At 48.5% G+C, this 21,539-nt stretch overlaps 2 protein-coding genes across 11 annotated transcripts in view; both read left to right on the forward strand.

The window, feature by feature from the left end:
- PIGQ (phosphatidylinositol glycan anchor biosynthesis class Q) overlaps window positions 1–9,904 on the forward strand; it is a 35,734-nt gene extending 25,830 nt beyond the window's left edge. For 5 of the 9 annotated variants that reach the window (XM_080617307.1, XM_080617312.1, XM_080617306.1 and 2 more), the window contains 4 exons: window positions 3,093–3,154; window positions 7,190–7,487; window positions 8,597–8,690; window positions 9,645–9,904. In XM_080617307.1, coding sequence (XP_080473433.1) covers window positions 3,093–3,154; window positions 7,190–7,342 — 215 coding nt within the window. In that variant the 3' untranslated portion in view covers window positions 7,343–7,487; window positions 8,597–8,690; window positions 9,645–9,904. Of the gene's footprint in view, window positions 1–3,092; window positions 3,155–3,979; window positions 4,258–6,463; window positions 6,641–7,189; window positions 7,488–8,596; window positions 8,691–9,644 lie in introns of those variants that run through there. The other 4 variants (XM_080617309.1, XM_080617308.1, XM_080617310.1 and 1 more) reach the window with 4 other exon arrangements.
- Window positions 9,905–9,994: 90 nt separating this feature from the next.
- The window catches only part of RAB40C (RAB40C, member RAS oncogene family), a 41,071-nt gene continuing 29,526 nt past the window's right edge, over window positions 9,995–21,539 (forward strand). Inside the window, exons 1-3 of one of the 2 annotated variants that reach the window (XM_080617316.1) lie at window positions 9,995–10,183; window positions 11,193–11,515; window positions 14,125–14,418. In XM_080617316.1, coding sequence (XP_080473442.1) covers window positions 14,265–14,418 — 154 coding nt within the window. In that variant the 5' untranslated portion in view covers window positions 9,995–10,183; window positions 11,193–11,515; window positions 14,125–14,264. Of the gene's footprint in view, window positions 10,184–11,192; window positions 11,516–13,827; window positions 13,915–14,124; window positions 14,419–21,539 lie in introns of those variants that run through there. The other variant, XM_080617317.1, reaches the window with a different exon arrangement.

A 21,539-nucleotide genomic window follows, 5' to 3' on the forward strand; every position in this document is an offset into this window, starting at 1 on the left:
GAAACTTCTTAACCCTTCAAGGCTGTCTTTGAGAAAAGAAAATGCTGCTGAAGACAAGTGTCTCATTAAACATCAAGTTGTAGGGTAGAAGGAAGTCTTGTTGCCACTGAGAGATGTAAGGCCGTATATTCCCATTGGTCTTAGATCAGCCAGCTCCCTACTGCAGGATAGTAAGCCTCCAGCCAGACAAAGGATTGTCTTCTCAGTTGAGTTTGTTGCCTGACTTACTTTCTTTGTTGGCTCCCCTCAAACATTTGAAGGGAGAACACTGCAGGAGGAGGAGGCATCCCTGAGAATGTCTGCAGCCTGTGTTCCTGCCCCAGAAACATGGCATTGCAGTGGTAACAGATGGAGCAGTTGAATCACATTCAAAGGACTTTAGAGAGTGCACATCACTTGATGTCCTTACTGCCTAGGTTTTGCCTCCCTGTTCAGACTCAGAACTTGGATCAGTCATGCTCTGGCATATGTTATGGCAGCTGATTTTACAGGCACTGTCAAGATGGTTCTGCTGACATGAATGGATAGTTTTTCCCAGAAGCAAGTGGTTACTGCAGTGTTTAAGTTCAACTCAGTTCAGTCATGGCATGTGGCCTCCAAGTTCTTTGAGTCAGTTTCTTAATTAACAAAATTACATTGCTGAAGCCTGGGCCAGGACAGGTGAATGATCAATCCACACGCCAGAAACAAAATCCATGCTTTCTTTCCACACATGTGAAGTGAAATACTTTGGACTTTAAAAAGCCCTTTGCACATATATCAAAGCTGATGTCCTCTCTGCAAGAGTTCTGAGCTGCGCAGCTCAAGGGATGGCACCCTGGTTGAGATGGGTACACGGTGATGTTGATTCATAGCGTGAAGTAGGGTGTAGCAGTAAGGTTCAGGGGTTTCAAACTCTGCCCACACACAAGTTACCAACATGCTGTTTGATCACACAGAGATCAGTTCGTTTTCTCTGTACTTCTCTTTCCCAATATTCACATCACAGATTTGGGGGCCAGTTTTGTCATGGTTCTGTAGGACCTGTCCTGGTGCTGTCTCCATGATTACTGGAGTCCAAACAACCAGTGAGCTTGCTTTAGTGCACTGACACGTGAAACAAAGCAAATGGGTTCATGTCCTGACCTCTCCTGTGTACAGAAGAAGCAGAACCCTGAGCTCTGGAGCTGGATGGCAGTCATGGAATAGTTTAAGACTCCTCTCTCTTAGAGGGATCTGCAGTAGACTGAGCTTTCCTGCTTTTTGTGTGCAGAGTCCTGAGCTTTGTAGTAATCCACAGGTCATTCTAAACTAAATTTGTAGCCTTTTTGTGCATGTGTTTTCTTAGAAGTTTAAGATGCTTGAACAATTAAATAATCTAAGAGATTGTTGGCTTGCAGCTCTAGAAGGAAGGTGTGTGGCCTTGACAGAAGCAAGGTTTTCTGCTCTGATGAACCTGAAACTTCAGTGCCCACTTGTTTCTGTCTCTCTGTGACACACTACCTGCCTGAATAGTAGTTGCTGGAATGGGTTAGACACTTCCTCTTAGCCAAAACTCAATGAATCTCCGTCAATACTGTTTATCATCCAGCACTTGCTTATTGAAAGCCAGGGTGCTCAAACATCTTTCTGAAGCCACTGTGGAAGCCCATGTTTCAATACGGTGCAGCAGAATGCAGATAAATTCTTCCTTTCTTATACAGAAAATGCTTTATGATGTGGGGAGAGGGTTTAAACCAGATCTCTCTGCTAGATGAGCATTCTCTCACAGGAGTAAACTGTATGGTTTTAATGAATTCAAAGCTTGAAGAAAATAATAAGAAGTTTGGGCTTTTGTGGATGATTTTCTGGCAAAGAACGGCCATGTGCCCAGATCAGCAAGTGCCTACGTGGAGTTCGACATGAACCGAGGAACAACAAAAGGTGAAGGAGGATGGGAGCGAGGCACTGGGAGTAAGAATCCCAGAAAGATAAGAAGGAGCTGGAATTTACTGAGTTGCTAAATTGAGGACTGTTGGAAAACTTTGAAGGTCAGGTTCTCACACCTGTGCTTAACCAATTATATGTTAGTTGTTAAGGGCCTCACAGATATGTATCCAATCACAATGTGCCAAGTTAGTGCAAACAACTTTAAGAAATAGTATATAAAGAGTTAGTTTTCTATAATAAATGGCTTTGTCTGATCACATTGGTCTCCAACTGAGTCCTTTCCGCGACAGGCTTTGAATATGGAAGAGTTACATAGATACTATAGCAATGGGGCTCACACAGAGTTTTGTTTCTGTGTGTACTCCTGAGCCACTGTTTGATCTGGTGCAGATCACTTCATTATTCTTCATACCTGTAGAAAGGAATAATACGGACACATTGGCTGATTCAGGTTTGCAGAAGATGGATTGGTTTTACTTCTGTGAAGGCATTTGAGACCTTGCAAAGCAAAATGCCTCTCTAGTCCTAGTTGTTACCTTTGTTTGAAATACTGTATTAAATGTTCATGTTCTCTATATCACTGCTGGAATCCAAAGCTTTCCTATTTATCTTTACAGTGTTGGGAATGTAGCAAATCCAAGAGGAAATATAAATGTGATGTTGATGGGGTTGTTAGCATGTTAAAAACATCTGAATGCTGGGATTAATAGTGATTGAACTGTTTTTAATGCCTCTTGGCCATTCCTTTCCTCCCTCAGTCTGAAAGAGGGAGAGATTTGCACATGTGCTGTATCCACATGAGCACAAGCTCAAGGCGAGTTCTCTGCCTCCTGTTTACATGGAGTCCCCATTCACATAGAAGTTTGGGAAAAGAAAAAGGGTTTTCCAGTCCCTTTGTCATCATTAGGCCTGGCTGGCTGATTTCTAGGCTTTGTTCTAGCTTTAGGACTGTGTTTTCAAGCTGCTTTTAATGGAGCTAAGAGAAACACATCATTTGTCTTGCTTAAAACCACTGTAAAGAGGATCTGTGCTTCCTGCTGAAAATTGTATAAGAGTTCACAAATCAAGAGAGGCTGAAGGCTCCATTTCTAGGAAATCAGTGCTCAGCCAGCAGAGCTAAGCAGCAAATGGCATGATCTTTCCTCCAAGCATGGATTTGGTTTCCTCGTTTTGTTTCATTTCAGCTGGTGTGAAGTTCAGAGTCCTTGAGCAGCAGGATGGAAAACCTCTTCGCCTCCTTATGCAGGTAAGCCACGTGTGCCCTTGTGCCGTTCCCTGCTGCAGGCTTCACTCAGACCATCCCCAAGGTCCTTCTCCCTTCTGTAGCAGTTCTGAAACTGGCCTCACTGAAAGGCCTCACTTAAATATTTCAGCTGTAAAATGCTGAAACAAGGGAAGTACATTTCACATTGCAATGACTGGCTGCTGCTTTCAGTTCTTTCTGATACCCTGCTTGAGACCTTAGTTTAGAGAGACCTGCATGGTGTGAAAGGAAATGTAAAAGATATGAGAGACATGGTACTCTGTTACTGCTGGAATTAAGACTTCTTGTAGTTATCACCTTCCTTCATGGCTCTGTGCAGTTTCATCTTAATAATTGCTGAACACTGAGAGAAGCAAAAAGCAGCAGCTAAGCCATGCAGAATGAAGGACCAGTAAAAGGTCTTCCCCTCCAGATGTGCTTAAAGGCCTTAGCTGCTCCGTGATGCTGGCAGGATGAGCGCCTGGGTGAGACAAGAGAGGAAAGGGCCTCCTGTTGTTTTCCTTAGCTGCTCTGGCAAGAAGCATGGGAAAAGCTTACCTGTGCTTTTGTAACCTCCCGTTTCCATGCTCTATCACCAGAGATGCTAAAGGAAAGAAATGATGTAATGGCAGCAGTGAAATTCTCATTGTGAGGTTCCATTTCCTGACCTTGCGCAGTACCACAGGGTCTCTGTTCTTGCTCTTTTCATCCCAGGAGGAGAGGCTGCAAGGGGTGTATAGAATTTATAACAAACACTTGGATGCTGGGGTGTGTGTGGGAAGGAATTAACTGTTCTCAGTTCTTTTTCTTTCTCCATCCCCGGTCCAGCCCTGTTTCAGCAGAGGTCAGGTTAGCATGGAAGCAGCACACCAGCTAGCGGCAATTCAAAAGGGAATTCCTTCAACAGACGTCTTCTACGGCAAAACGAGCATTTCCCAAGCATGTTGTCTTCCCAGTTCCTGTCTTTGGGTAGGGTAGTGGTATGAGAACCAAAATCTGCCATCCTCCATGGTCAAAAGACTCCAGAAAAAGGAAACCAGACACCAAAGATGAGGCACAGGAGCTGCTGAGCAGAGAATTTGGCATCTGTGTGTTTGTGAAATGAGGTGGGTAGCTTCTCCAGAGGAAAAAGATCACAGAGAGCAGAGCAAGTGAGTCATAGGAACATGATGAATTTTCCTTGGACCACTGCAGAAAGATCCATTTGCTATCATAGAATATAGCATAAGTCATCATCTTAAGAGGTGAAGTGCTTTAGTTGATGTCTCTCTAGGCCTTCTGTTCAAATAATAATGAGCAGAGAGTCAGTAAAGGCACTTTATTCTCTCTTTGCACTGGTGAAAATGAAAAATGGGTTTATGTCAGAAACCCTGCTGAACTTTCTCATGGGTCTTGTGAGAGGACAATCTAAAGAGCCTATTTTTAAATGATAGGCTAAAATTCTTATTTTTGGTACATGATGATGTTCCTCTCTAGAAGTTTTGCAGTGGCTTTGTCCCCTGCCCATATGGTGGCTCTCTGGAGCCATGCTTGATGGCAGGAAGGCTGTTTGTATGGAACTGTTTACTCACACTTGCAAAGCCCTGTAGTGACAGGCGAGGGACAAAACAGCACGTGATAAGGTGCACTGGAAGCTGCAGACCCAACCCTGCATGCAGGCAGTTCAGGACATTGGTTGCTCGAGATTGACCCAGGAGATGACAGTCTTGTTCGGAAACATCCTGAATGACCAAGCAGCCTTTTTTCCAATCGGATTTGCCTATCCCACATTGCCCTTTTTAGTCATCATCGTGCTTGTAGTAAGCATAGGTAAAGCCCTTCCCAAATCTGCGTTTGCGAAGCCAAGCCATCAATGCCCCAAATGATTCAAGCTATAGGTGACTGATACATTCACAACTGTCCTTTGGGTGCTGGTAATGGATTAGAAATCATTAGTGCTGGTTTTGAGGCAGAGGATGATATTTCCTTTCCAAGTGCTCCTTCATTTTCTCCAGGAAGTCTTCCATAGCTCAGTATTCTCAGTAGTGTTTAAAGTCATTTATTTTGGAGTGCAAGAAGAAGAATGCCTGTCAGTGTGTCTCAAGTGAACTGATAGCCCAGTGAGAAGACATGATGAGTTTGATTCATCTGTAATACCTTTTGCTAGATTCTTCGGCAATTGCTTTGAAAGTGAAGGAGGAAGGGCAAAGGGAACAGCTTCATTATAGAACAAAGGATGTCTATTATATCAGGGTTATATTATAGCTTTGGACTATAGAAATGGCATAAAATAAATTGATATTGCCACTTGGCTAATAAATGGTTGCTTTTTGTGGTGCCTGTTTGTTTGCATTTATAATGGCGGATGCAGACATACACATTGTGCTGGATATAAAACCATCTCTTGTTACTTCTCCATTGGCAACAGTATCACCACTCTGCCTTGGGATGGTTTTCAAGGAGAAATGTTGTGTCCAAACCTTCCAGGCCAGGTAGCTGATAGTTAAAGGAACACACACTGTGTATCTCCCTTGTAGAGCAGCAGTTCCTATCCTCCCCCAGCATGTTTGCACTTCCTGGTTTGCCTACAGCTGAGGAAACAGGCAGAAATAGTTACTCAGATTTTACTGTTGTTTGGTTTAGGGACAAGTTTCTTTGATCTTTTTCTATTTTTTCTATTATTTTTTATTTTTTGGTGCTACCTGTCTATGACCACAATGTGTGAGGTCAATTACAGTCACGCAGAATGTCCCATAATGACATCCATAATGTTCTAATGACATCTTTGCTTCATCACCCTTTCCCAGAGCTCTGCCTTTGCTGGCTCTCTGAGTTCATCCCCCTGCTCCATGAGCACCAGATAGCTGGAGCAAGCTGGTGGCACAGGCAAACTCCCAGAAAACTGATTGCTCTTCAGTGGACAGAAGAAATATTCAGCTATTGCCAAAGTAGTGACTGTGCCTGGATTTTGCTGTCTCTCTTTCCTTTTTGTGGCTGGGTTTTCTACTGTGAATTATAGACTTCCTTCACACAGCTGCTTGGTTGGGTCCAGCATAGCTGGGCCCTTTCACTAGAGGAGGATGTCCTTCGATTTCTCCTTCCTGTCCAAGCTTCCTCTAGCACTGTAAGTCTCACTTTGACATCTCTCATGGGCTGTTTTCTGCAACCCACCATTTCTGTGTAATCTGTTTACTTTTTTGGAGATGGTCTATTGCTGTGCATCCTTTTTATGAATCAGATGTTGGCCATACTGGCTCAATCCTCTGGACTACCCTGAAGTGCTTCACTGGAGTGTTTTCCCACATCTGATGTACTCTGTCTCCCTTTGTCTAGGTAACACGTCTGCCTGTCTCCCCCAGCTTCTGAAGGTCAATACAGCAACTTTGTGATGATAAGCAGAGGCCACGGGGGTTTGTAGGCAGAGACTCCAGACATGGTCATTCTTGAGATGGTGTTTGACATCAAATTTAAGATTAATTCAGTCAAGGAGCCTTAAAGTGGCATTGCATGGTATGGATCCTGTCTGCTTGGACTCCATTCCATGGGGAGAGTATATGGTGATATCAGGGGTAACTTAAAGCATAGCTGTGGGCTGAGGGCACATTGAAGCAGTAGATTCATAAGAGCTACGGCTTAACTGGCATGTTCTAGAGGAGTTCCTAAGAGTTGTGGTGCACCCCAATGGAGTGTTGCTGGTGATGGTGGGAGGTCTCCATCCCTCCACCTTCGGCAACCTCCTAACTCAAAAAGTGACAATTCTGCCCCCTCCTGTAAGGAGCATCACTCCCAAATCCTGCTTCTGCTTATGCCTGCTTCTCTGCTGGAAAATTATTCCAACAATACTCCTTTGCCAAGCTTTATTTGTTCATGTTTCAGGACGCTGTACAAGGCTATACAGCTTTAGCTAGACAGAGAGGGATTCTTACACTTTGTGAGTAGCAGTATTGATGTTTTAAGAGGCCGTTGCTACACAAAAGTTACACTTGCCCTCATCAGCTGCCTGTGTATCTTCCTACAACTCATTCTTACTGCTGCTACCCCTCTTCCTTCTCCTTGCAGATCAACCCTCTGTCATATGGCAGCGTGGTACAGGCATACAGGCTGCCAACCTACAGCTGTTACCCCAAGGATTCCTGGACATCTCTGTGCAAGAAACTGTTCCTTGGAGAGCTCATCTACCCTTGGAAACACAAAGGAGAGAAGCAGGACTAAAGATAGCAAAACAGCTTGAAAGACTTGGTCAGACAAAGAAACTGAATCCTAATGCTTTTGAACCAAAGGCGTCTCAGAGCCAGCAACTGCTACATCCCCTTAATTGGACTTTGGTAACCTGGAGGGGCTAAATTTTTAAAGTCAGGTATTTTTAGATGTTATTTTTCAACTTTCCTTTTCCCCTACACTGTCTTCATGTCATATGGTAATGCTTATTTTTGAAGCAAAAGGTTAAACCCATCATGGAACCAGCATTTGGTGTCATTGAGGAGGTACCTCCCGAGCAGGGTGATGATGTGTGTATCCTTCCATGTAAGCTCATGGGACCATATTAAAACAGCTGGTTGGGTGATTCAAAGCCACAACTCTGAAGTGCATTCTGCCAAAAGGGATTTTGGACTGTTTTATACTCCAGCCTTCAAGCCAGCTGATTAAACCCGACATGGAGAATCAGCTTGTAGAGTCACACACTGAAAACTGCACAGCAGCATTATCTGAGTTCATGAATATTTATTCTTTTCCTTTTGGGTGGGCTTGAATTCACCCCCTCTGCAGCACCAGGGGAGGTGTCAAGCATAGAAACAGCAGGGCTGGAGGCTCAGAAACAGATTCCTGTGTGTTTGTGCATGTATGGTCTCATCTACTTTTATTCAAAAGCAAATAGTGGTTTGGGGTGAGCCGAATCCTGAGCTGTCACCAGAACTGAAGAGCAGAGCACACAGCCTCAGCCCCCAGGGTGCCCAGGCTTTATATGGTAGCGAGCTGTGGTATCTGGGAGCTCTGGGCTCTGGCAGGTCGCAATGTAAGGCAAACACAACTTTGCTGGGCCCAGCTTTGGCTGGTGGGTCTGCTGGAGCAGCAGCACAACCAGTTCAGAGAAGTGTGTGCTGCGCATCCTTACAGGGTCAGAACCTGTTCTCAGATGAAAGCCTTGCCCTGTGGTGCCTCATCTTCTTCACTTTGAAGTCAAGGAGCTTTTAAAGTTATCTCAGATATGAGGCATTTGAAGGTACTTCAAAATGCTTTACTTTCAAAAGAAACTACAGACACATTTCACTTAGGAGAGTTTTGCTGCTTTGGATACTGTCTATCTCCACAATGCAGCTGGGCTCAGCTTTCCCTTGTCCCGGTCTTGTTGTGTGCTCATTTTGAGGGGAATCTTCTATTTCCTGTCCTGGGAGAGTGTGAGGTCCCACTGCGTACACTGTTGTGTAGACAGTTCCATACAGTCATTACCCAAAAGTACTTTCACAGGTCTGCAGCTCCTCTTGCCCCAACTGAAACAACAATGTGGTATTGCTGTACCTGCTGCTGCTTTGCACACCGACGTGGCTGCATTAACTGGCAGGTGAGAAGGGTGCTGGATCCTGCCCCCTTTCCTCTGTCTGCCCAAGGAGCCAAGGATAGAGAGGGAAGAGAATGATGTGCTGTGGCTGCAGTGCTCAGCCCCACAGGGTGACCTGTGCATTCCTCTGTGAGTGGGTGAAGGAGGGCAAGGAGCCACAGCAAGGTGCCCTGGGCTTTAGGAGGCTCCAGTCAGCACTTCCACTGGCAGGATAAGAGCTTCCTACCCCAGCCCCATGCCTTATCCCTGTACTTGAAGCTGTCACAGAGGGGAAAGCGTTATGGCCCAGCCGATTTTAGACATCCCTGGGCAGATGCATTACAGCTGCTAAAAGCCTGTCATGGTATGACCACTGCCTCTTCAGTCTAACTTCATCAGGAGAGAATGAAGCTCTGTAGACAGGTGCTTGGTCCAGACATTCCTTAGCAGGCAAACACAGGAGCTGCGAAGATCTTAGAGTTCTCTTAAGGACATCATGAAGGAAGCAGTATTACCTGGCCACTGCTACCCAAAGAGGATCCTAGAATCCCAGACTGGTTTGGGTTGGAAGGGATGTTAAAGCTCATCCAGTCCCAACCCCCTGCCACAGGCAGGGACACCTTCCACTAGACCAGGTTGCTCCAAGCCCCGTCCAACTTGGCCTGGAACACTGCCAGGGATGGGGCAGCCACAGCTTCTCTGGGCACCCTGTGCCAGCGCCTCACTACCTTTTGCCTCACATCTGTCTCCCCTCCTGTTACCCTGGTCCAGGAAAGAAGGGCAGACTGCTGAAAACAGCCAGGGTGGCAGAAGCTCCTTCCCCCCTCCCCATCTGCCACTGCAGGCTCTGATGGGACATCCCTGGCTGCAGAAACTGGAGATCTTTGTCCTTAGTGATAAAGTGCTTAAAACTCTTGTACAAATACAGTATCTTCTTCTCTTGGAATACCAATATCCAAGTTTTTCTCTCCACTCCAGGTGTGAATAACTCCAGGTTGTGATCCATTTAGTGGAGGAATGGGCCGAATAAATGACTCTCACTGGAGCTTAAGTCAGAGCTGTGGAGACCCATCCTTACCTGGCCTTCAGCAGAGCAGATTTACACTTTACCTCCCTCTCATGTTTCCTCTGGAGATACTACATGACATTCCCACTGCTTCTTCCCACACCTGCATAGCTGAATTTGTGAACTGCTGTGAGAAACACAGTCTTGTGAAAATAATGTTTCTAATATCCTGGCTTTGAAACTCTTTTTGTGAGACCAGACCCCTCACAATGGTCCTAATGGTGGCTGTCATTTGGGATCAAGTGACCTGAAAGCCTTGGGGACAGCACAGAGCCATGAGAACCAGCAAATGTGACCTTCCTATTGGGAACCTGCCAAGCGTATTTAGACATTCTGGTGTTTGGTCTATTTACTAAGGGCTTACTCTGGGGATGGTGAAATATCAAGCTGAGGAAAAGTTCCTCCTCAAACCCGAGAGCCTGAACCTTCTGCCACACCTTGAGTAGCCCAGGTGAGATGTGACAGCCCCTGTATCATGTAGAACTGGTGCCTGAGCTGTCTCACTGCTGCTCATACTCTGCTTTCTCCTTGTCCGTGATGGTATCTGAGCCTATGAGTTTCTTCTGCTGGACATTTGCCATGTCTCTCCTCTTCCTTTCCAGTCTCTGCTATGGAATAGTCTTCCCCCACCCTTTTCCGATTGTGCACAGAGACATTACAACGACTTAGCAGACATCCTGCTCAGGAACATTTGAACTTATGTCATCCCTCTAATTAGAAGTTGGGATCAGCATCGTCTTCCACAGCAGCACAGACTGGCCTTTTCTCAGGGAAGAGGCTGCTAATAAGGTGATGGCTCTAATTTATCCTAAGATCCATATTATCAGTATCAGTCCTTGGATGAGAAGTAGCTAAAGCTTTTAGCTCTTCTCTGATTCCTACCACACACCCCGTGTGGCAGACAACAAGCAGCCTTTGCCAAACATCATTCAGAGACTGATCTTGCAGACCCTTCTTAATACTGCATTTCATTATTATTCCTTCCACTTGCTGGTTCCCAGTGCTGGCACAGCCTGAAATGCCTCTTCACACAGGCACAGGGCTTGGGAAGGAAAACATGATTCACTGCATACAAAACTCCATCCTAGAGAGAAATTCTGCCTTGAGAAGCACTTTCCTAAGCAGAACAGCATGTGACAACACTGGAGGGAAATCCCAGTAATTACACTGCACTGGAGACTCTGGTTGTGGTCTGGGGAGTTTTCCCTGATCCTGCAGCTGAACTGTGCCTTGTTCTGCTGGTACATGTGAATGCACCATCAGGCCCACAGAAGGTGTGTTGCATGTGTGTATAGTCCATCCATATGTTGACTTACACTCTCAAGAGTGTAAGGCAAGAAAGTCTCTTGCTTTGTCATCATGCACATGAATGAGTTGCTGTCCTACTGCCCTGATCATGCTGCCACAGCACTATCTTCTTGCTTAACTCAAGCTCTTGGTGATTTGGTCCTTGTGCTTAGGCCTGCTGATTACACCATCACAGAATCACAGACTGATGGAGGCTGGAAGGGCTCTCTCAAGATTGTCTGGTCCAACCCCCCCACACTCAAGCAGGGCTACTGAAAGAACCATGTCCAGACGGCTTTGCGGAATCTGCGAGGATAGAGACTCCATCCCTGGACAACCTGGGCCAGTGCTTGAACACCTTCACAGTAGTAAAGTGTTCCCTGCTCTTGAAACAGAATTGAGAATCACATCAAGTACATGGACCAAGCTTGAGCTCCAGACTCATCCCATCTGGATTTGCAGCCGCTGCAAGGCTCAGAGCACCACACAAAGGAAGGTGTGCATGCTGCCAGCTCAGGGATTTCTGTTCCACATTCCCCAGAGTGTCCCCCCATGCGCAATGCAGGCAGTATCTGTGCTACCGGCTCCCAAAAAGCTGTCAAAGAGCAGGTCAGATGTATGACTCAATGAGCAGGCAGCCCTAGTCAGCTGCAGGAGGGCTTGGATACCCCCAAAAAAGCAAAGGAGCACCTGAACAGCCCCTGGATAGGGTTGCTCAGAGCATAGACAACACAGAATTGCAGGTCTTCAAATCAGAGATCTGAGTTACAGCATCTCCTAGCTGTACAACACAAGGACAGGAAAGAGGCAATGGGCATGAACTGAAAGACATCAAACCACAGCTGGAGCAGCTCTGCTCTGGAGACAGGCTGAGAGAGCTGGGCTTGTCAGCCTGGAGAAGAGAAGGCTCCTTAAGGGGAGATCTCAGAGCAGCTCCAGTGCCTAAAGGGGCTACAAGAAACCTGAAGAGGGGCTTTGGACAAGGGCCTGCAGGAACAGACCAAGGGGGAATGGCTTTAACCTGACAGAGGGGAGATTGAGATGAGCTCTTAGGCAGAAGTTGTTCTCTGTGAGGGTGGTGAGGCACTGGCACAGGTTGCCCAGAGGAGCTGCTCCCACCTGCAGCATGGTACTATCAATCAGCTCCTGGAACAACCCCAGGCCCTTCTCTATGCTGCTCCTCTCTCGAGATGCTTCCCATCAGTGTGGGCTCTGGTTTTCACCATCAGACCAAAGCGGTGAGAAATCACGTAATGAGCCATAAACCAGGGCTCTGGAGTTGGGAAGTGGAAGGACTAAGAACCAGGGGCTAAGAAAAGAGAAACAACATGGAGGAGATTCCTGCCCACCCTCCTTGTACCACCCCCTTCCCACCACTTTGGATCCAATGGTGGACAGCAATGAGAGGAATAGATTTTCTCTCCTGAGCAATCTGGGTACGCACAGGTCCCCCCTTTCCACTTCCCTTGCTCTGTGAGAGTTTCTCCACAGGCTTTATCCTCCAAGCCCCTGCCTCCAGGGAATGTGCCTGGGGATGGCGGCAGCTCAGATAGAGTCAGCAGGACATCTGCTATTTCATTCTGCCTTTATCTGCTATTTCAGTTTGCTTTTTTCTGCTATTTCCTCTTATCTGGGTCAGCCGGGCTCTTTGAGATGCGGGCTGGGATGATAGTGAGGGCTGTGTTTAGTCCCTGCCATGCAGACAAACCAAACTGGGCAGTGCTGAGCATGGATCCCCTTACCCGTGGGGATACAAACACCTCATGAAAACCAGCCCGCCCAGCGGAGTTCACACCTTGAGGCTCCGAGGCAGCAGATGAGCCCTTGGGTGACAGGAGAGGAGATGGAGCCAGGCTGGCAGCATCAAAGTGGCTCAGATCATCACCCCCAGCCTCGCTAGATGCAGCTCACTGTAGCACAGGAGGGTCCCTTGTCCTCAGAGCCAGAGGTGGCAGGGTCCTGACACCCCATGGGGTGCTCAGAGCTTGTGTCTCAGACAGCTGAGGACTGATGCATTCATCACTGCCTGGTCTCCAGCACTGCACATTGCCAATCCGTCACCTTGAGGGTGGCGGGACTCTTGGCTGCCTGGGCAGTGTGGTGCAGCCGGTCGGGCTTTGCTGGCTGCCATTGCCTGGGCTTGGTCCACTCCAGCCCATTTTCGATTCCCCTTTGCCAGCCCCACTTTTGGGGCAATTTTGGCAGGGTCGTGATGGAAGTTATCCACGAGCCCAAGGCCTACTGACAGAGCGATCCCCACGGGAGGACAGTGGGTGAGCCATGCAGGAAAAGACAAGTTTGGGCAGCAATTAATGTTTTAGAAAAGCAAGAACTCTCGCTGCTTCTGAACTTGAAGAAGAGCAGGGGCCAGGGAGCAGAGCAGGAGGAGGAGACAGGCGGTACGTGGAGCCATCAGGCAAGGCAATTGGATTCCCTCCAATCCTGGATGCTGCCCAATCCTGGATGCCTTCCCACAAATGGATTTCCCCCCACCCCCAAATGCGCACTCATCTGGATGACCCCCATTCCTGGATCCCCCTCCAGTCCTGGATGTCCTCCACACCTGAGCACCCCTCTCCCCCGTATCTCCCATACGCCGCCGTCCCCAGCCACCCCCAAGCCCCCCCATCCCGCTCCGCCACGCGCAAGGCACGCCGGGACTTGTAGTCTGCAGCACCACCGCCCGTCCCTCTGCCGGGACCGCCCCGTAGCCCCGCCCCTCAAGGCGAGCCGGGGCGGGACCGGCTTTGACGGACGAGTGGCTGAGCCTATAGAAGTGGCTGTCGCCGGGCGGGGGGTGGGTTTTGTGTCGTGTCTGCTTCGGCCCGAGCGGGTGTTGCGCTGTGGAGGCTGTGGTGAGGTGCTTGTGGTGGTGCGGCCCGGTTCGGCTGTGAGGTAGGTCCGTCGGTCGGTTCGTTGGTTGGTCAGTCAGTCAGGCCGGTCGGCGGCAGCGGGGCGGGCTCGGGTCGTGGTGCCTGGCGGGGCGGTGGCTCATTGTGCGGGCGGGCGCGGGGGCTTTGTCAGCGGCGGGGGCGCTGAGGAGCTGCGGGGCCAGGCTGCTCTCTCCTCCTCTTCCTCTTCTTCCTCCTGCTCCTCCCGCCGCAGGTCCCCAGCGCGTCCCACGGCGGAAGATGAGTGGCGAGCGGCGCCGGCTGTGAGCGGCAGCGGGGGAAGAGGCCCCGGCGGCATCCCTCGTTCCCTCAGCCCGGCGGGAGGCGGAGGATGCGGATCGGGCCTCCCTGCCGATGAGAGGGAGGATGGGCACCCAGGGCAGCCCGGTGAAGAGCTACGATTACCTCCTCAAGTTCCTGCTGGTGGGGGACAGCGACGTGGGCAAGGGGGAGATCCTGGAGAGCTTGCAGGACGGCGCCTCCGAGTCCCCCTATGCCTACAGCAACGGTAACGGGGAGCGGGGGATGGGGGCTGCTGCCCGGGGGGCGCAGCGTTGTGGCCCGAGCGGTTGTTTTGCTTTTCCCTTTGTTGGTTTGTTATTATCTGGAAGCAGAGCCTGGTTTCTCAGGGCTCAGGCAGTGGGGAGGCCACGGCTGTTCCTTAAAATCTTAAAGATCCACAGGAGAATTTGGCCAGAGAGGGGACAGTGTCTAATGTAACCCCTGGATGTGTGGATCCTGCAGCACAGCTGGACCCTTCCTGAGGCCTGAGCCCTCTCATACGGAGCAGAGCTGAGTCCCTCGGGGTGAACGCAAGGACTGAGCTGCTCTGGAGGAAGCAGGCTCTGTAACAAAAGAACGTGAGCCGTGTTTCCAGGCCAGAGCTGCTCTCGCTTGGAAGCTGGCTCTGTTGGTCCGCCTCCTGCAAACATCAAGGTTCCTAATGGAGCCCATGACAGACCATTAACTACAGTGTCACACGACCATAATTAAGAGCCAAGGAGCGGCGCTGTGCTATTTCCTGCATCCTCTCGCCGCAGTTAAAGCATGACACGGCCTGGCAGGGTGCAGGTCCTAGGGTAGTTTTCAATCTGTCATCCTTTCCCCTGCTGTGTCCGTGCAAAATAGCATCCCGAAGGGCTTGACAGCACTGATCCAGTTCAGACCCTGCATTATCAGTGCATCAACCCCAGGGCTGAAGCAGGTGGTGCTTAGTTTTGCCTGTAAGCAGGAATCTGAGGGCATTGTGTGCTTCTTGGTGTGCTGCGTTGAAGCTGGCTGAATTTAGAGTGCAAAGGATTGTGTGGCTCTGCTCTTGGCTGTGTGCTCGTTCCTTAGAGCTACTACTAGCTTTATAGGAGCTGATGCAAGTGGGCACCTGCTCCAGGAAGGTTTACGGGGAGGTGGTGACTCAGAATTCAAGCTGCTTGTGAAATGAGAACAGCAGATTCTGGAACTGGCAGGTTGTGGTATCATTCATCTCCTTGGGTGTCTGGCTGAGCTGTTGTGGTTTGCCTTCGAGGAGATGCTTGTTGCTTTAAAAGCTTCCCTGAAGAGAGTTTGTGTCTCTGAAGAGCCTGCCTCATCTGGGAGCTGTAGAACTGCTCCCTCCGGTTAGCATTTACCACGCAGAAGGGGATGGAGAGTGTAAAGACGTTATTGTTTGGAGTGTTAAAGTTGGAATTGTCTTCTGATAGAAGTGGTATTACCCTACTGTTTTGAAGCAGGATAATAAGTAGGATTGCAAAATGAGTGTGTGGTGGGTTCTTTGCTAGATACATAAACCCAGGCAGCGGTGACTTTCGCCAATACTGTAACAGCTTTGTTTCTGTATCTGCTGCTTGAAACAGCAAAACACCACCATCTTCTTTCTGGAAGAAGAAGTCTCAGTGAACAGATATTTTCACAGCCTTCCCTCATGTTCTGTGGGCAATTGAACCCGTCCCTAATCAGAGAACTGGGTCACATACTGTTTTTTCACAGTGATACATGCTCTGATATTCTCTGCTTCTGTTGCTTCTGTGAAACTGCATGCCTTTTGGATAATCAGATGGAGTAGCTTTGAAATCTGACTGAATCTGCCGGTGCTGCTATTCCTGACAGCCTTGGCAATCAAACTCGCTGTCTGTGGTGCAGTTGGGATGTGTGTACTGACATGCAACATGCTTCTACTCTGCCCTGACAAAGACCATCCCCTGACATGAGGACGCTTGGATTTTGTGAACAGCTAGTGCATGGCCTCCTTTTTTACCTGTGCTGTCCCAAAGCTACAAGGGTGGGATGTTATGTAAAGGCTCTTTCTGAAAATTCTTTACTTGTATGTTGTCCTCTTCCTCATCCCCTCCCAGACCCTACTTCCCAATCTGAAACAAGGGTTATCTCTTCTACTGCATGTTTGATCTGTCCAGAAGACAGAACTGGCGGTTATCAGGGTGAAATGGAGTATGCTTTGGGTTGATCTTGGGCTTGGGACATACCCTTTCAAGCTCAGATCTCTAATGGACAGGGCTAAAGCTGTTGTACCTTCTCTGTCTTGTTAGTCTGCTGCTTTTACTGTGTTGGCCACTTACAACTGTTTTGACACAGGTTATTGCAATGCAGTGTGAAATGGATTGTCTCTTCAGCTCTGGGCAGGAATCACTTTAAAAGTGAAGCTCTGTAAATGAAGCTGTGTTTTTGCTGCTGCTCTTCTGCTGCCCACCTGGCCTCTAGGAAAGTGTTAGAGGAATTCCTCTCTTCTCCCTGGGCTTTTGAGTGTTGGAACAGGGGCAACCAAGAGTTAAGAAAGCCTCTTCTCAAGCTTTCCATCAGCATCGCTTCTGTGAGTTATAAGCAGCCGCAGGCTCTGCTTGCTTTTGTCCAGTATCTGAAAGCCTTGGATACGGTATGAGCTGTGTCTATCTGCAAGCATTGTAGTTGCTTCTGTCCATCCTCACTCAGGATCCCTGAGTAGAAGCGTCACTTCTCAGCACAGCCTTACAGCTTGGCACCTCGTTCTAAATCTGGCACTTCTTAAATTAGACACCACAGTTCCTATTGTGTATAAAACCGTAGCAGTGTCCTTTATTTAACTGCTGTTAGAAATAAACCTGGTCCATGTAAGTGTAGGTGGTCATTACTCCCTGGATGCCAACTGGTGTCTACAGGAAGAGGTGTGAGTGATGCCTGTAACTATTGCTGCCCCCGAGCTGCAAGGGCACTGGATGCAGAACTTCTGCATTTTTGAGGAGGAATTTGAGGTCCAGTGTTTCCTACTAGCTTCATGCTGAAGTTAACAAATATATCGGTCTCCAGGTGCATCAGACCAAGTCTGCTCCCTGTGAAGGGCAAGGAGGGTTGTTTATGCCCCATGCCTGGATAGTGTCGCCTCCCACCCCAGGAGTTGCACTTAGATGTTGCTTTTTTGTGGCCATCCACAAAAGGTCCTGCATTAAGCCTCAGTACTTGCATATTGGTGAAAACATGGGCTTTTGGGAGAACATGAATGTTCTTCTGGACAACCAGTGTTGTCCCCAAATCTGCAGTTGTGGAGACAGGGTGCCATTCTTGGAGCACTGCTGCTGCCCTTGATAGTTGAAGGACCTCACCATGGAACCAAAATTCCTGCTGTTCCCTTGAATGCAGGGGGAATCCTCTCCACTGGGCACTTGCTCCCTCTCCCAAGGTACAGGCTCTGGCCCCTGTGCTGTGAGCCACAGTATTATGGCTGTCTAAAGCAAACCTGTGCGCCTTGAGCCACACATACGCGTCAACTACACAGATCACTTCTCACTCTGGTGCTTAAATTGCCTGCTTGGGGTTTGTCCTTATCCTTCCCCAAGCACTGAAGCAGGACAGGAATGTCTTGGGGTGGTTTTGGACACTGAGATGTGGTGGAGCTGCGTGTGAAAGTAGGGGTGGTGTATATCCTGCAAAAGGCAGACAAGGCTTTCCCTCACCTGAAGGGTGCATGGCTTTGTCACTCCTGTGTCATACATCCACTCTGGAATATCTAGTTATTCCTGTGCTGAAATGTTCTTGCCTGGCTGGTTTGTTGGCTTGCTGGGGCCACATTAGCACAGGGTGAGTCAGGGGAGGCTCCTGGTGTAGCCATGGCTGCTGTGTGAGATGGTGCCCCACGTGCACCAGGAACAAGGCCAGGGCTGGTCTCGCCATACAGACGTGAGTGTGATGTGCTCCATTCTCACGTGATGGAGGGCTCTTTCTGCAGCAGCCTTCCCCCTCACCTGCTGCTGTTCCCATAGGAAAGGGGAAACGTGTGTTAGGGAAAGAGTAGACCGTGTTTCTGAGCAGATGGCTTTGATTAGAAGGGGGATGGATTTTTATTTTTATGGTTTTCCCTGTCCTCAGCTTGTATTGAGAAAGTGATGCGGATGAAGCATTCTGCCTGCACTCTGATAGCCTTTCAAAGAGGTTGTGAAAGCTAAAGCATTGTCCTGCAGCAGGTTTGGTGCTGTGGCCAGCCCTAATGCAGTGACCCTGGTGCCTTATCTCAACCCCATCCCTCAGCCTTTATTTGAGTGTGTAATGTCACTGCTATCCAAATGGAAATGTTAGGAAAAAGGCAACTGAATGCTCATTTGCAACAGGTTTGCGATAGGTTTTATGGTCCACATATGAACTGGATCTTTCCCAGAAGCTCTTCTCCTGTAGCTGAAAGTGGGAGGAATTCAGCTTTCAGGCAGGAGAGTAAGCTGGCCATGGCTCAGTGTCTGGGTAGGGAGAAGATTCTGGGGCAGTGTGGCTCTGTGCTCCTTTCTCTGGATAGGAGGACAGGGAGAGACAGTGTTAATGAAGAGAAGCTGAAGACACTGCACAGCCCGTGAAGGTGCTCGGGACCCTCCCAGCCAGTGCTCTTTGCCTGGGGATCTCATGACTGCTGTTTAATTACCAGGTTTTTATTTGAGTGACCCACATCTTTGGCTGTCTCTTCCCTCTGGTTGTTTTTGTGCAGCTGTAGGTCTCCAAGCTGTCCTTCCAGGTCTTTCTTTACAGCAGCTGCTGTATGTCCTGTAACCTCTCAGTCCCCAGTGTGTATCCAGAAACATCATCTGTAAAACTGCTCTGCTTTGCTTTGTCACAGTCTTCAAGTTAGTTACTGGCCAACCTGGAGATCATGTGTACCACAGCAAAGGTAGACAGGGACGGAGCGTGTATGAGGGAATGCTTCTCCAAGCTTCAAGTTTCCTGGACTGACCAGGGGAGCTGGTCTCTTGCTTCTCATCCGCAGCCCCTGTGCTTGCTGCCTGTTTATCTGGAGGTGCTGCTGAACTGCTGCTAACTGCTTTTCGCAAGCCTTAACAGAGTGTGTGGCTGAGCAAGTCAGCTTTAAAGTTCTGCAGCTTTTGTAAGGACAGGACCTCTCTCAATCCTTGGCAGCATCTAACCTCCCCTTCTTGAGCATGCAAGAAACAGTTGCAGGGTGCACCTGTGTACACTAAAACCTCAGGCAGGGCAGCACTGATGTGGTAGTACCTTCTGGGATTGGATACAGGAGCTACAGATTTTGAGCACAGGTTTGGGGTTACAGCTGAGCTCTCATGCTGACATTGCTGCAGTGTCAGGACTGTCTTTGGCATCAGTGGGAAGGGAACCATTGATCCTGGTGCTGCTTTGCTTTGCTGCAGCCTCCTGTCCTCGCCTGGCCATGCGTCAGCCCAAGCAGCGTTGTGCCTGATGGGGACAGATACTCACCATCCAGCTGGGCTGGGATTTGAGATGCTGCATGCAGTGGAAACTGCTGTTTGTTTTCTGGCATGACTCTATTAATTGGAATAATGTTTTGTTTTGAGGTTTTAGTGCCCTGATGCAGGGGGATGTAGGCAATGTGTTACAAGTGCAGCCTTGCCATCGCATCCATGTGGTGGCTGTCGGATTCATCTGTGGGGAATGCTTCAGCTGCACCATGCTGCTGGTGGGCTGCTAGAAATCTCTTTTGATAGCTTGCAGGGTGGAGAGTGGTTGTTGCAGCCATTCCCCATCTGCCAGCACTGGCATCAGTGTCCTTCAGGGATATTCGCTTCCCCTGTCATCAGGGATGCAAACCTGATCTCCTCAGAGCAGCCTTTGGCTCAGAACCAACACCAGCATCTCTGATTTCTCCATTGCTTACTACATATCCCTTGTGTGAAAAATATTCACAAACATAGGATGTTGAACCTCCATCTCTGCTTGATGTGGGACTAATGAGCCATGGCTTAGACTTAAAACAACCCTCAAATCAAAGCAAACCAACCAAACAAATCCCCATCAAAACAAGCACCAGCCCTGAGCTGAGTGCCCAGCAGGTTTCAATGCCTTCAGCACTCGCTCAAGTCAGGATTAAGGCTGCAGAGCACCACAGATTGTTGTGTCCACAGGATTGTTGTGGGGTTTGTGTGTGTTTCTAAAGCTGGGGACTCATCCTGCAAGTTTCTCGATGGCATGGGGCAGCTTTCACCACCTCTAACCTCCTGTATAAAAGCTTTGCTGTTACACGGCTGTTGATGAGTTTCTGTGTGCACAGAGGTGATGTGAACTAAGCAGTACCAATCTGACATGGGTAAAGTGTTCTTAGTAGCTGGGATTAGAAGTTTTTATGTGTATTTACTTTTAAAAAGCAAGTGGGTTTTGCTGTGCCCAGATCCCATGATGGCACTGTGCACTCCTCTTGCTGCAGGGGGGTTTGTGTTTGCTTGTTTCAGTCTATAAGCTGCGCAGGAAAGCCCATGGAAGATGTCTCTTCCTCCTCTGCCCCATCTCCTTCAGCTTTTGTTTCCAGCTGTTCCCTGTTTTCCAGCCTCCCTCTCTTGCAGGAGCAGAGCATCTTCCTGATGCAATCAAAAATAGCTATGGTTTTGGAGCTGGGGTTTTACACCCTTCCTTTCACAAGTCTCATTTTTTTTTCACTTTGCCCCTCACCTTCCTCTGGGAGCCCAGGCTCGGCTTGGAAGGAGCAGCGATACAGAAGCATTATGTCATACTGGTTTCTATTTGATTGCAGAGAGAGAGGAGGAGAAGGAAGGAAGCTCCCATGTGAAAATCTTCAGCTCCATTTTAGCAAAACACTTTGCTGTGAGTTGGGACTCACCTGAAAAAAAACTCCTCTTGGGTGTAGAGGGTTGTGGCTCAGGGCTAGGGCTCCATTAAAGAGATCTGTTTGCTTCTCCAGAAGCTGTAGTAATAGTAAGGTTGCAACATCAGCTCTGAGATTGTTTCTTCCTACAGGGCCTCTGTTTGCTCATAGTGTTTTTACATAGTCAGAGCTTTTTAGATTGTCTTCCTCTTTTCTACCTCCTCTTTGTCTCATTTCCATCACCTCGTTGGGAAGCCAGCCAGTATTATATCATTTTAAACCTTTGACAACTGTTCTCCTCTAAATAAAACCCCCAAAGTGATTGATGTCCTGTGTGTGCTGTGCAGTGCTGCAGCCATTGCAATATCAGCATCAAATCTGGACAAAAATCCTCAAGTGGTTCAAACAAAATAGTTGCTGTTTAAACCATTAGTGGTTAGGGAAGAGGCAGGCAGAAGGGAACACTGAAAGGCTGCTCATAACTGGCAGCCTAATAGAATTGGAGACTCAGGGCATGGTTCCAGTTGGAAGGGACCTTAAAGCTCATCCAGTTCCAACCCCCTGCCACGGGCAGG

The sequence above is a fragment of the Psittacula echo genome (genome assembly GCF_963264785.1).
Source record: "Psittacula echo genome assembly, chromosome: 5".
Taxonomy (NCBI): domain Eukaryota; kingdom Metazoa; phylum Chordata; class Aves; order Psittaciformes; family Psittacidae; genus Psittacula; species Psittacula echo.